Below are 14,028 nucleotides of genomic sequence, written 5' to 3'. Positions count from 1 at the left end.
AAGTTGATTTTTTAAAAATTAAGGTAAATGGATTTCATATGTTCTGTGACCAAACAGCAATTATTTTTGGCAAATAAATTAGAAAAATATGATGAGTTCATATTTTAGAAATGAAGTTTGTTGATTTAAAGCATATGCAATGCATAGAAAAGTTTTTTTAAAGAGATGCTTCTTAATAAAATCTTTATCCTTCATGCAAAATGTTTCCTCAGCAGCTAACTTAAAAAAATATTTGAACTTTATTCAGGGATGGAAACAGTGGCAGGAGTGAGAGGGATGGGGCCAAAGAGGCTTATCTAAGCCCATTCTATTTGTTAAGCCTCTCCCATAACATGACTGAAGTGACTTCTGGGAGATTCTTCTCTTACTCCCTCCATGCCTTTTCCAAAGTCTTGGAATTGAAGGGAGGAAGAGATGAAATGTAGTTGTGAAACACTGGTTTACACTTCAGCCCCAAGTTCTAGTACTCCAGTTTCGATCACAGCAACATATTTGTCATCAATCTGGACCAGGAGGATAGTCTTGTCTATGTGGGATCTACTACCTGGATCTCTGCTGCAAGGCACCCATCGGTGAATCACCTGGAGAAAGCACAATAAAAGAGAATTTAGTATCATTATTCTCTAGCTTAAGTTTCTCCTCTGTAAAATGAGTGTGTCACTATGTGATCTTTAAGATCCCTTTCCCTAAATCCTATGATTTCAAATAATGTTCTAGGTCAGGATTCACAGAGCAAGAGGTGACGTTAAAAACTTAAGACATGCTTTTACAAGGCTGATAAAGTTGGGACTGCCAAAAATAAAAAAGCCTCTAACTATATACTGGCATGGGAAACATGGATATTCTTAGAAAAATATTACTTTAGTAGGAGTAAGGAAAGAGGGCCCAATAATTTTTTGTTGCCCTATAACTGAAGATTTTTATTCTCTAGAAGAAGCAGGCCAGAATAAAATCTCAGCTGCAAAAAACCTTTATATTGCCTAGTTTCACAGACGTTTTTGACTACAATAATAAAAATTCAGACAAATCAAATATATCACCTAATTCCTTATTCCTTATCATTTAATTAGTTTTAGTTTTTCTAATTTCTACAAAACAGGTTGAGGGGGGCCTTCCTTGGCTTTTATACATCAGTTAGACATTCGAATTCAATAGTTAATTAAAATTATCATGTAATTGTCTATTAATTCATAATTATCCAAGCTAACCAAAGCAGGTGTGGATATAATATACAAAATAATTCCAAATTGGCCTTGGAATGCATTTTTATGTTTTAATACCAGTGTTAGAGATTTTGACAATTCATAACAGTTGTAATGCAGGATTTATACAAGATATCTTGCATTTGCAAAATTACCCTAGGCCAGGGGTCGGCAATGTATGGCTCTTGAGCCATATCTGGCTCTTTTGAGGGCCAGATATGGCTCTTTCTGCAGGAGCCATAAAGTCAATTTTTTTTCAGGCGCTGTTACAGGAGTGCACACTGTGAGCACTGTACGGCTCTCACGAAATTACATTTTAAAAAATGTGGTGTTTATGGCTCTCATGGCCAAAAAGGTTGCCGACCCCTGGCCTAGGCAATCCTGTCAGTTAGGAGAATGAAACTCTGGCCTAGCAGGTGCTAGTCCCAGGAGCTGACAGTTTGAGCTGGGACTATAAAAACCCCTGCAGAACCAACCTGGGGGTTCTGATTTCCTTGACTTCACCCAGACACCCAACTACCCCTGACTTCCCCTTGGGGACCCCAGGAGGGGGAAGGGAAGTTGAAGGGAGGTTGGGTTGTGGATTGTGGGCAGGATTTAGATTAGGGCAGCCTAGCAAAAGGGACACCTCCAAACCAATTCATCCCCTATATCTGTCCAGCTGGTGGACCAATAACATCAGGGCAGTGTTAAACTATCTCTGGCTGAGGACTGGTTCCCTCAGCCTGGCCTTACCTTCTAGGTCCATAGCCAACACTTGCCAGTCACCCTTAGCAACAGTCTCTCAAGAGCCCTAAACCCTTAGTTTTCCCTTCTGTGTTAAAATAAACCCTTAGACTGAAACTGTGAACTTCTGTAGTTATTAAAACATCATCTTGGGCTAAAGGGGCTGAGGAGAGGGGAGAATAGCAACCACTTGACTCTAAAGGAAGTACTGGGCAAGCATCCATTTTATTCAGGAAGTGTGTGAGCTTTACTTCCTGTTGAGTTCTGCTTTCACTCCAGCAGGGAGGGGCCCCTCACTATCCACCTTAAAGGAGCCTATAGGTAGCAGGGAGACCGACTGGGCATCACAGCTCTGGCTACACATCTCTGACAGTCTCAAATCACCAGCTACTGAAGTTACTGGCTCTCAGGCCCAGGTGACACACTTGTACCACCAGCTCCCCTGTTATCAGCCACATTATCTACTTATTACACAGTTTAAACAAAATAGTGACATTTCTAGCTCAATGGCAATCTTCTTGCTTCCTAGCCTGTATTGCATCACTTATCTGACAATAGTAAAGCACACAGGAACTCAGATTCTTCCATTAAGTTTATTACTGCCTGGTTAACATTCCCTTGACGGGGGGGGGGGGGGGGGAAGGAGATGAAATATTTTGGTTTTAAAGAGCTTTCTTGGTTATGGTGCTGGAAGCTGGACAGTTCTCAGCCTAGAGTCCTTAAAGAGGTGATCATGATTCTGATAAGAAGTTATTGTGAATTCCAGATAGTGTAGAAACAGAGTCCAGTGCTTTGGCCACATAACATCTAGAATACTGTGTCCATTTCTGGCATATTTTAATTTTATTTTTTTTATTTTTAAACCCTTAACTTCTGTGTATTGGCTCCTAGGTGGAAGAGTGGTAAGGGTGGGCAATGGGGGTCAAGTGACTTGCCCAGGGTCACACAGCTGGGAAGTGCCTGAGGTCGGATTTGAACCTAGAACCTCCCGTCTCTAGGCCTGACTCAATCCACTGAGCTACCCAGCTGCCCCCTCTGGCATATTTTACAAGGGACTCTGAGAAACTGGAGCATGTATGTCAGGATAACAAGTATGATGGTGAATCTACTTAGGGGGCAGTCTGGCCTTAAGGGGCAGAACTAAGATTAACAGGGTAGAAATTATAGGGAGATGGGTGGTGATTCAGTGCAAGGGAAATCAAATTAACAATGAAAGTTGTTCCAAAACAGAATAGGTGTCTTGGGAGGTCTCAAGTTTCCTGCCATTGGAGGTCCTAAAACAAAGGCTGTATAATTAATTATAATGGATGCTGTGAGCAGAATTTCAAAATGTAATGCATGTACCATTAAACATCAAACTTTGATCCATGATAACTCAAGAGGCAGTTTAAGATTTTGCAGTGTTGTAAAGATCATTATGAATATCAATTGTTACGATATAGCACTATACATATAGAATTACATATAGCACTATACATATAGAAGGTATTGAGATTGACAGTGTGACAAAGAAAAAAATCTATAAGAGTAAACAACATTTCAAGTTATGGAAGGTTCTTACCTATTTTTTGAATAAAACCCAAGGCAAAGTATTTGCTTACTATATAAGAAAAAAATTTTTTTAAAAAGCAAATGACAATTTATTATATAATTTAAAGACTTTTAATTTTCTTGCTCTTTTCCCTATCAAATATTAAAATGGGTTAACACCCTGTGATTAATAAGGCTGGCAATTATTCCCCAAATGCTCCTATGGCAAGTACCAAGGATACTGTGAACCATTATGGCTCTTATGAACTATAATGTGTCAATCTCCACAGCCTACTGAAATATCCAGTCAGGATGGGTCAAATCTAAGAACAAATCCCTCTCTCCCTGGCCCACCCCAACCCAGTTATATGTACTTTTGAATAATTTATGCAGTAGACATAAACAAAGTCTATCACATATATATTAGAAAGAGTTTAAAGGTGGTGCATTTTTATCAGAAGTATCCTTGAAACAAGATCACACATTATGTTTAAAGCAAGGTAAAGAATAAAGCAATGGCTTCCAAGCTTTATGTAGTGATAGTCCCCTTTTTTTTCCATTAACTATTGTGGTTTTCACTGCAATTTCATGAGAAAATTTCCACAATTCCCTTAGCTTATATTGTATTCAAGTAAAATAAAACTATAACAATTTTGTAATAAATAAGCCACACATATAATAAAGATATAACATACACACAAATTTAATAATAAAATATTTTATAATTTTTATATTTTTGAAATACCCACAATAGTATTATTAATGTGATCACAGGTCTTATCTTTCAGCACAAAATTTCTGAAAATGAGGCTTTGTTGATGATAGTGCTCATCATAATTCTTTTTCAACTAGTAATGGAGACTGATATTTTGATAGCTATAGTAGAAAACCCATATAGTAGAAAACTCATATAAAAAAGAACTTAATTCATCTATATACAAAACTATTATTTTTAGGGTTCAATCCTTACTTCAATGTACTAGCACAAGACAGAGCTCTCAAACTATTCTTGTTCTGATGGACTCTCTAACCGTTTACAGTTAGAAATAGCCAAATCTTTATTTATTTATTTAGAATATTTTTCCATGGTTACATGATTCATGATTTTTCCAGCACCTCTTTCCTCCCTCCTCTCGGAGCTGACAAGCATTTCCACTGGGTTATACATGTATCATTGTTCAAAAGTCTATTTCCATGTTATTCATATTTGCAATAGAGTGATCTTTTAATGCCAAAACTCCAATAATATTCCTGTTGAACCATGTGATCAATAAAATGATAGTCTCTTTTATAAACTGTTCAAAAGAATAAATAATTATGTCTTGATTGCTCTCCATTTCTTTCATAGGGCAGTTTTTTTAAATTGAGAAACATAAAAATATTATTTTGTAAACATCTGTAGTCTGAACATTTTTATATATGTAGTCATCTACTTTGTATTTCTAGATCTGAATATGATTCTTGATTACTTTTTGTATTTATTTTCAAATATTGTTTCCCCAAAACATCCATCAAATGCACAAGTGTTAGGAGGAAAAGTTTGTTTTATGTATTTGAAAATTAAAATCTTACTTTGTGATACATAATTTGTTGCAAGCTTATTGTAAACTATATGAATGTATTTCATTTATAAGGCATGATTTCTAAGGAATTAACTTGTACCACATGGTAAATGGATATATGTTAAAAAAAAAGTTTAGCTCTGTAAATATTTTCAATGTTAACATTCAAGTTTTTGTTACCAATGAACAGAAGAGTTATACATTATCTTCTTCCTTATATTGTAATGAACACTTACCTTTGATTAACAAAACATAATATATATTATATATTAAAAATGGCGATTCTTATTTTAGCTTAAATGCCCTTTTAATTTTTTTGGCGCACGAAAACCAGTATGTTTCAGAATAATTTTGCCTCCAAATTGTAAAAAAGTTTTATAAAACATTTTCCTTTTAAGGAGCTATTTTTCATAAAAATGATTACCCTTTTTTAACGACCTGAAAAATGGTCATATTTCTTAACACAGGTGATTGGCTATAAGCATTGAGTCCAAATTACACAATGGTACACATTCTAATGTAAATGTTTATAGAACTACATTCCAATTTGATGTCAAATAAGCTCCATCAATTCAGTGTCCTATATTATATATCAACTCAGATTTTCTATCATTTTAAATTAAAAAAAATCTATCTACTACATTGAGAATTTCTCTTAATACTGCACTGCTACTAAAAGGTTTATAAACTTATAAATCTTCCCTGATATCAGTTTCAATAATATAGTATTTACAAATAATCAAATGAGTAGCTTCTCAATTAATCCACTGAAAAGTTCTTTAGACATTTGGACAATTGAACATTCAATTGTAATACCAAGAAAGAACTGGAACCATTCAAAATTTCTCTGAGTTTGATTTTCCAAGCATTATTTTGAATATATAAATAGCTGTAAATTGCACTGTTTCTTCTACTGGATGAAAAATTTTTACACTTGGCAATTTTGTAAATAATTGCTTGCATCTTATACAATGCAAGTTATCATTCTAATGTCACAGACATGATTTGTGAAAATTCTTCACAAAACTGCTTAGTTTTTTAATTATATTTCCACACGTATGCCAATACATACAAGAAATATAAGATGTTATGGGACTTCAAATTTTCAGGGAAAGGATATTTAACTAAAAAGTTACCCATTTCACCTTTGTATTCAGCAACAATATACTCATTTGTGTTGTCAGCCTATGTCAAATCACAGTGACAGTGGTATATATTCAATGAAATTGGACTCAAATTTGACCTTGTTTGTGGATGACATTAAATAATCACTGTACTGCATTCACTGCCTGTTGGAACAAATTTGCAAAGTTAGTCTCATCTTATTGATTTTGAATTTTAATTTTGTTTTCCTTGAAAAAAGTGGGTATATTTATGCAATACATTGGTGACCATATTGTGAAATCCTTCTCCAGAAGAGCATACCTCACAGTATGGAAAACTACCGTAAGGCAATAAAAACAGCTTCATCTTTAATAACAGCCGTTTATATAAAACAAAGTGTCATTTATCTCACATATGATTTTTAAGGTTCCAGAAAAGTTTCTATTTTCATTTCATAAAATATTCAGACTTTGGGAAAAAATCATTTAATGTAATAGGATATCCTCTGAATTATTCAACTTACTTCTGCAATTTCTGACTAGTCAAAGGAAGTAAAAGAAGATCTCAGTTCCCAGACTAGAATTTTATTTTCATTTTCATTTTCTATGGCTATTAGAAGTTGTACCTAGGGGCAGCTGGGTAGCTCAGAGGATTGAGAGCCAGGCCCTGAGATGGGAGGTCCTAGGTTCAAATCTGGCCTCAGATACTTCCCAGCTATGTGACCCTAGGCAAGTCACTTGACCCCCATTGCCTACCCTTACTACTCTTCTGCCTTTGAGCCAATACAAAGTATTGACTTCAAGAAGGAAGGTAAGGGTTTAAAAAAATAATAAAAAATAAAATAAAAAGAAGTTGCACCAAGGCTGTACACATTATGAAGAAATTTCTTTTACCATTGCCAAGAAATTAGAGGTTTGCTACATGCAGTTTTATTATGAGATTTTTTTAAACCCATACCTCAATTTCTTAATTTCCCTTTCGTTTTAATGTCTCCCATTTTGGCACATATAAGATCACTTCTTTGTGTTAAGTGTATTTCTAAAGGTTTTAGTGGCTATAAAAATAGTTGCTATTGATGCCCAATACTAACTCAAACATAATCAACTTTCCTCTGATGGATTTAGTTATCTCACTGGAATAACATCTATGAAAGGGATTTCTGCACTTGCATTCTTTCTGGAAGACTCTTTAACCACTTAATCACTCTCTTCTCCATGTGCAATGATTGTCAAAATCAAATTATAGAATCAAATATCCAAAAAACATTTTTTTGTTCTCACGAGAAATGACAACAATGGGTCCATTGTTGTCCTCTTAATAAAGGGGCCAACTATATTATTCTGAATGAGGAATGATGACTATAGATGGACTTTAAAAGAACTCACAATTATTTTTCTTAAATATAATATTTGTAATAAAATGATGATTATTTAAGCAATTAAGAAGACATTTGACTAAGCATATACAACTTGCCTCTCATATGCTTAGAATTAAGAGAGGAAAGGCTTGGGAGACAGCATTTTAAACAATCTATTCTCAGGAATATGGAAGGTCAAGCTCAAAATAAGCAGTATATAAATCATCACAACCACCCCAAAGTTCTGATATTCTAAATAATGCTTAAATAAAATCACAAAGTCAATTTTATAATAAGACTTACATGTCCTTCCATGCCTTCCTGAGGAGTCCAGTCTTTCCAGCTATTTCTCCCTGCTTTTAACCGAATTCCCTCATCTGGCCACTGCAGCTCCTTCCTTTTTGACAGGTTGATCCCTTCCAAAATCTGACTGGGATCCACAATCTATATTGTAAACAGAAATGGCATGATTCAAATGCATGCTTTTCCCTTCTACCTTAGCTTCATGAAAACTGGAGAACTCAAAAAGAATCCTACTGCCTCTATTTCTAATTACTCATAGAATTCTTTGTATGTCCAGATTCAGACTGTACATTTTCAAACAAGTGAGAAACTTCAAAAGTCCTCTTTACAAATTCTTTTCATCCTATTGTGAGCTACTTATACTAACCCAGTAAGAATGGCTGATAAAGATTAGTAAGGAAATGACTATTAGAAAGATATATGGATAACTCTTGAAATGAAAGCAGCCCAGCACAAGCACAAACACTAGCTTCAATTCTCCCAAAGCAAAAATAAAAAAGTTTGTTTTTAGAAAATATAAATTTTCTTATTTTTTAAGAAAATACAATTAAACTTCTATCTAGGAAAAGATTTACCAATTACTTGAAGGTATAACCAGTCAAGGCTGTTTAAAAGTTCAAAATGGCCAATATACATACAAGTATATCAGATTGCTTAAGGTTGCATTGAAAAAGGGCTAAAGTCAAACTGGGGGCAACAACATAAAGACTCCTTTCCTTACTTACTTGGATTCTATAAATCACATCTCCCTTTTTGGCTTGTGGATTATTGGCAGGACTTAAATTGTTCCCTGATTGTGAATCAGTGGCAATATTCTGTCCTTCTGTCCCTAGAAAACCCACAAGGGCATGTTTGCAGGCTGGGATACTTTGGCTGGAGCTGCTGGAAGATGGAAGACCATGCTGCATACTGGCCAGGCCAGTCTGGTTAGAAGGTTCCATTTGGTTCACCATGGAAAGGCGGGACTGGATGGATGATGGCAAATTACGAAGGGAAATCTGACTGGTGGAAGAGCGCCGACAAGGTACAAATCCTGTAGTGGACATTCGGAGAGATGAATGACGGCTACTATAGCAGTAAGAGGATTGACTGGCAACTGAGGCACGAGCAGGAGAATGCCTAACCAGACTTGATTGTACAGAGTGAGAGCTGTGGCTGGTACCTAGGAGAGGGGGGAAAATCACTTTAACAATAATACATAAATATATTACTTTTCATTTCTAGACTTTTCATTTCATTTTTCATTTCAGACTTTAACCCAGCTAATGCAAAGAAGTACATATCTTTTTGCAACTGGAATTTCTGAAAACTGTTTTACAGTTAAAAAGTATCTAGAACCTATATTTCATAAGTTGCCTTTAAAACACAAGTTTTACTTGCTAAAACAATCTTTACTCCAACTTTGTGGCATCAGAAAGACAGTGACATAAACATTTACAACAAATGTCAGAGTCCTATAATAAATTCTAAGTCCTTTCCTCAGAATACTACATATTTCAGATATATTCTAAATAGACCAGATTGTGAATACACTATTATATCTGTTTATCAAACTATTTTAAACTTAATTTATCGACCTTATTAGATTATAGGAAAATGAATGATGATTAGCTTTCATGTACATTAAGAAGTTACTGATAGGAATTTTCACTCATTTTTTAAAAATATGGTTCAACAATATTCTTTTGCTCATGAAGAGTAATAAGTTTTCTTAAGTACTCATAAAGCTCTTTGGATATATAGACTTTAAAAAGACAAATAGCCACAATTACAAAATAAAACAACCTTCCCACTAATATTCTCCCAGTGACGCTAATGGATATGAATTAATAACTGCTGAATGAAAACTACAAAGTTACCGAAGAGGCAATGCAAATACCAATAGGTAAACATTAAGCAAACTGTGACAATGTTATCAATAAAGATTTGGGTGAGAAGTAGTTGTAAAAGATATTTAGGACATCTCTGCCTAGCAAAGGAAGTAGACTATCAGTGACATTCAAATGACAATGAATGAAGAACAAACAGACAATAAATTGTTAAACTATTTTGGAGAAAGCTTAGATAGGAAATTGTTTTTCTTTTCTCTCTCTTTTAAAAAAATCTCTGGGACTCTAAGATAACTATAAGAAGGGCTCTATCTAGCAGAAATTAAAGAAAAATGCAGACCAAAAAAACCTAAGATAAGAAAGCATGGAGGGCTTATGAACTTCATGAATGGAAAAAAATCCAGCTACCATAAATTTATCAAGTATAAGGAAACAAATGTGAAATTTAGTTTTGTTTTTTAACTTAGAAACAACCAAATAGACCACTTAAAATGTACAATAAATACTACTGAACAAAATCCATGGTAGAAAATAATTTATTTTAAAATAGTAAATATTATAATTTTAAAGAAAATAAAATCTTAAAATATTATAGGTAATTTTGAAATTCTAGTCTAATCTTGATTCATTCACAAAAGAACTCCATTTTTTAAAACTAGAAAACAAGAAATTCAGTGAACCTCACAACATTTTAGTTTATATTTCAGTTGCCTCATTCATAAAATCTTTTTACTAGAACTACTAAAATGCCCCGTTTTGTTTCTTTGTCTCATTTTCCAATAGAGATATATATTGAGACAGTCAAAAAAGTAGTCCACTAAGGGTCAACAATAAAGGGCCTAATATATATCAAATGGATTAAGTGAATAATCAGTGAAGTAATTAAATACCAAAATCTCCGCACAGAAAATTCTAATTATGTCAATTGTGGTCAATACTTATGACCTGTAATGGTAAAATGCATTATAATTTATAATGGTAAACAATATTCATGTAGAAAAGATGATGAATTAAATTAGTTCTTTAAATATTTATTAACATCTCTGTCAAAGTAATGACTTCTAACCTTTGATGTAGATCCAAATTAAAACTCTAAGGATACAATGTAAAGGTTCAAAGAGGTAGTTTAACACATTTGGCCAGAGCAATTCTTGAACTTCATATAATATAAGCAAAAGCTCTACTGTCCAGTAATCCCTTCCTATATCCCATCTAGCCCGCTCTCTTCTCTCTTTGTATAAACAAGCAGGGAGAAAACAGCTCCCCTTTGCTATTCCCGGTAAGTGGTATTATCTAGTGTTTCAGGCTTCCTTTCAGCATATCTTACCTATATATACAAAACATACTTCCATTTTAGGGGGGGCAAGACCGTGAAAAGATATCCTGGATGTCCTAGTGACTGAGGCCTAGAAGCCATCAAGCCATTTATAGGAATAAAATTCTTTAATTATAACTTGATTTAATACTCCAAGACCCAAAACACATGTAGCATAAGCAAAGTACTTGTTAAGGTCATAATCAAGTATGCTTCTGGAATGATGTGAAGTAACTCATTCATACTCTTTGGTTTACATACCCAATGTTTATGTGTTCGGCTTGGGGTCCCAGCAGCTACTATCCCATGTTGGAGCATTAGGCATACTTTGTCAGTGAGGCCAGCCAAATAACCCCAGGGACTCTGGAAAGAAGCTGTAGTGCTAAACTACATGTCTCAGGTTTATGTATCTAGCCCAGTGATGGGCAAACTATTCCCTGTGGGCCAGATCCTACTTTTTTGCACATCACTGCCTTAAGCAATTCCCTAATCACTATATCTGGATGTGGGGGGCGTAGTGATTAGGGAATTGCTTAAGGCAGTGATGGGCAAACAACGGGGCGTAGATCTGGCCCATGGGGAAAAGTTTGCCCATCATTGACCTAGAGAGTTCTGAGAGGTGTCAATACAATTTGTGGCTCTACAAAAGTTACTGCACTGATAAATTTATTGTCTATTGTATGCAAAAGCATTATGCCAGGAACTTCCCCCATGGACTTTATGGCTTAGAAAGAGGATAAAATACAGATAATTCTAATATAAAACTCTACATGATAAATGCATTACAAAGGGATGATTAGAAATAGCTTGACATTATATATGTCATACATGATCCTTCATCTCTGCAAAGAAAGCAAGGCAGCTAGAAAGTGTAAATTGTAATCTGTCTCCAAGAATGTTACAAATAGGAACAGCCAGGAATGTTAATATAGCAATGTTAAGTGGGGAGAATTCCGTGTAACTGTTTGGGCCCACGCAATGGATAACTGCTAGAGACAGATGTAAAAACCCCTTTATTTAATAAATATTGGAAAAAGTTTGAGAAAAAGTAAGTAAAAGGTAATGAAGGTTGAGGATTAGGATCCCTAAATCTAACAGGAGGATAAGCTTTTACCCACTTCTCCTCTAGTTCTCAAGAACTTGCTTCTTGCTCAGGTCACCCCAAGACTTCTTATCACTCTTTAATCTATACTATTTCCCAGATCTATTCTAAATACACTATGCTAAATTATAATCCTTTTATTTATAATAAAGTTTACTGCCTCTGTTAATTTCTCTCAGCTTTGAATCAGTCTCTCTGCCAGCTGCCAGCTCTTCCAGGCCTAGCTAGGCTTTTTGGCCTACGCAGGCTTCTGGGCCTACACAGGCTTCTGGGCCTACACAGGCCTCAAAATTGGCTGCCTCTGTCTCCAGCCACACAAAGGAAAAACTCAAGTCTCTGTCTCCTTAGATCTCTTTCAGCTTTAAATCAGTTCGGTTATTCACTCTGCCCTTCTGAGCCTAGCTTGGCTTTTAGGCCTACTTGGGCCTCAAAATGGCTTGGCCCTCTCAGCAGCCACACAAAGAAAAAACAGCCTCTCTCTCTTTTCTGTTGATTTCCCCCCACAAACTTATTCCATAAACTCTAAACTTTTCTCCTCCTTCACCTGCCACTGGGTTTTTTCAGTGTTCCAGGGAACAGAAACACCAGCCTTCTCCTAAGGGAAAAAAAAAAAAAAAAAAACCTCCAGGAGACCCCCTGCTGTGTAGGTTGGCAGTTGGAAAACCAACTGACTCATGTTACCTAGAATTCCAACAGGCACCTTCCCAAGATTCTGTCTGGTTTTAAAGAAACCTTACCCACTATTCTTTACCCTGTCCTTAGCTGCTAAGATCCCAATTACTCCAAATGGTCCTCATTAGCACTATGGCTTAATTAATCCTAATAAAAGAGCAGTGGATAGAGTATATAGTATATGGAATTAGGAAAATCCAATTTAAAATCCAGCCTCAAACTCTTAATAGCAGGGTAACCTTGGGCAAATTTCTTAACTTCACTGTGCCTTAGTTTTCCTATCTGTAAAAAGGGAGTATTCATTGTACATCATATGGTGACTATAAGGACTACTGAGATAACATGTAAAAACCTTAATGTCCTACAATTTTGGAGCACTTAGCTTCATGATAAAGAAGACATCCCAAACAGGCCATGAATGGATGGAGTAAGCAAAGAGGGAAAAGAAGCACAAGGAATAATATGAATGATGCATAGAAATGAGAGAGGATAGGCCAGGCCACCTGAATATTACATGTTTTTAGAGCTGAATAGGACCACAATAATCATCTATCTAGTCTAACATATACCTGGAAAAGATCCTGGCCTATACCACTATGAAGTGAATTCTATCAAATATTTAAAGAACAATTAATCCCAATGCTATATAAATTATTTGGGAAAATAGGCAATCAAATTACCAAAAATTATTTTGTAGAACTAGAAAAAATAATAACAAAATTTATCTGGAAGAACAAAGGGTTAAGAATATTGAGGGAATTAATGAAATGAGAAAGAAGGTGGTCTAGCAGTACCAGTTCTCAAATTATAAAACAGTAATCATCAAAATGATCTGGTACTGTCTAAGAAATAGAATGGTGAATCAATAGAACAGATCGAATACACAATATACTGGGGTAAAAGAGCTTAGCAATCTAGCATCTGATAAACCCAAAGACCCCAGTTTTTAAGAACTTATTATTTAATAAAAAACTACTGGGAAATTTGGAAAACAGTATGGCAGGAACTAGGTATACCAGTGTTTCATACCCTATACCAAGATAAAGTCAAAATGGGTATATGATTTAAATATAAAGAATGATAACACAAGTAAATTAGGGGAACATGGGATAGTTATCTGGCAGATTCATGAAAAATTTATGAATAAACAATAGATAGAGCATTATGAGTTATAAAATGAATAATTTTAATTATATTAAATTAAAAAGCTTTTGCACAAACAAAACTAATGTAACCAAGATTAGAAGGGAAACAACAAACTGGGGAAAATTTTCTACAAAAATTTTACAAAAACTTCTCTGATAAATGTCTAATTTTTTTCAAATC

The 14,028-nt window shown here is 34.9% G+C and overlaps 1 protein-coding gene across 2 annotated transcripts in view; it reads right to left on the bottom strand.

Annotated features, from left to right (window-relative positions):
• Positions 1-440: 440 nt before the first annotated feature.
• The window catches only part of PCNX1 (pecanex 1), a 220,483-nt gene continuing 206,895 nt past the window's right edge, over positions 441-14,028 (bottom strand). For both annotated transcript variants that reach the window (XM_044664916.1, XM_044664917.1), the window contains 3 exons: positions 8,510-8,946; positions 7,785-7,925; positions 441-581 (listed from right to left, as the gene is read on the bottom strand). In XM_044664916.1, coding sequence (XP_044520851.1) covers positions 441-581; positions 7,785-7,925; positions 8,510-8,946 — 719 coding nt within the window. The remainder of the gene's footprint in view (positions 582-7,784; positions 7,926-8,509; positions 8,947-14,028) is intronic.

Source organism: Gracilinanus agilis, chromosome 2, assembly GCF_016433145.1.
Source record: "Gracilinanus agilis isolate LMUSP501 chromosome 2, AgileGrace, whole genome shotgun sequence".
NCBI classification, from domain to species: Eukaryota; Metazoa; Chordata; class Mammalia; order Didelphimorphia; family Didelphidae; genus Gracilinanus; species Gracilinanus agilis.
This window is presented reverse-complemented; position numbering and strand designations above follow the sequence as displayed.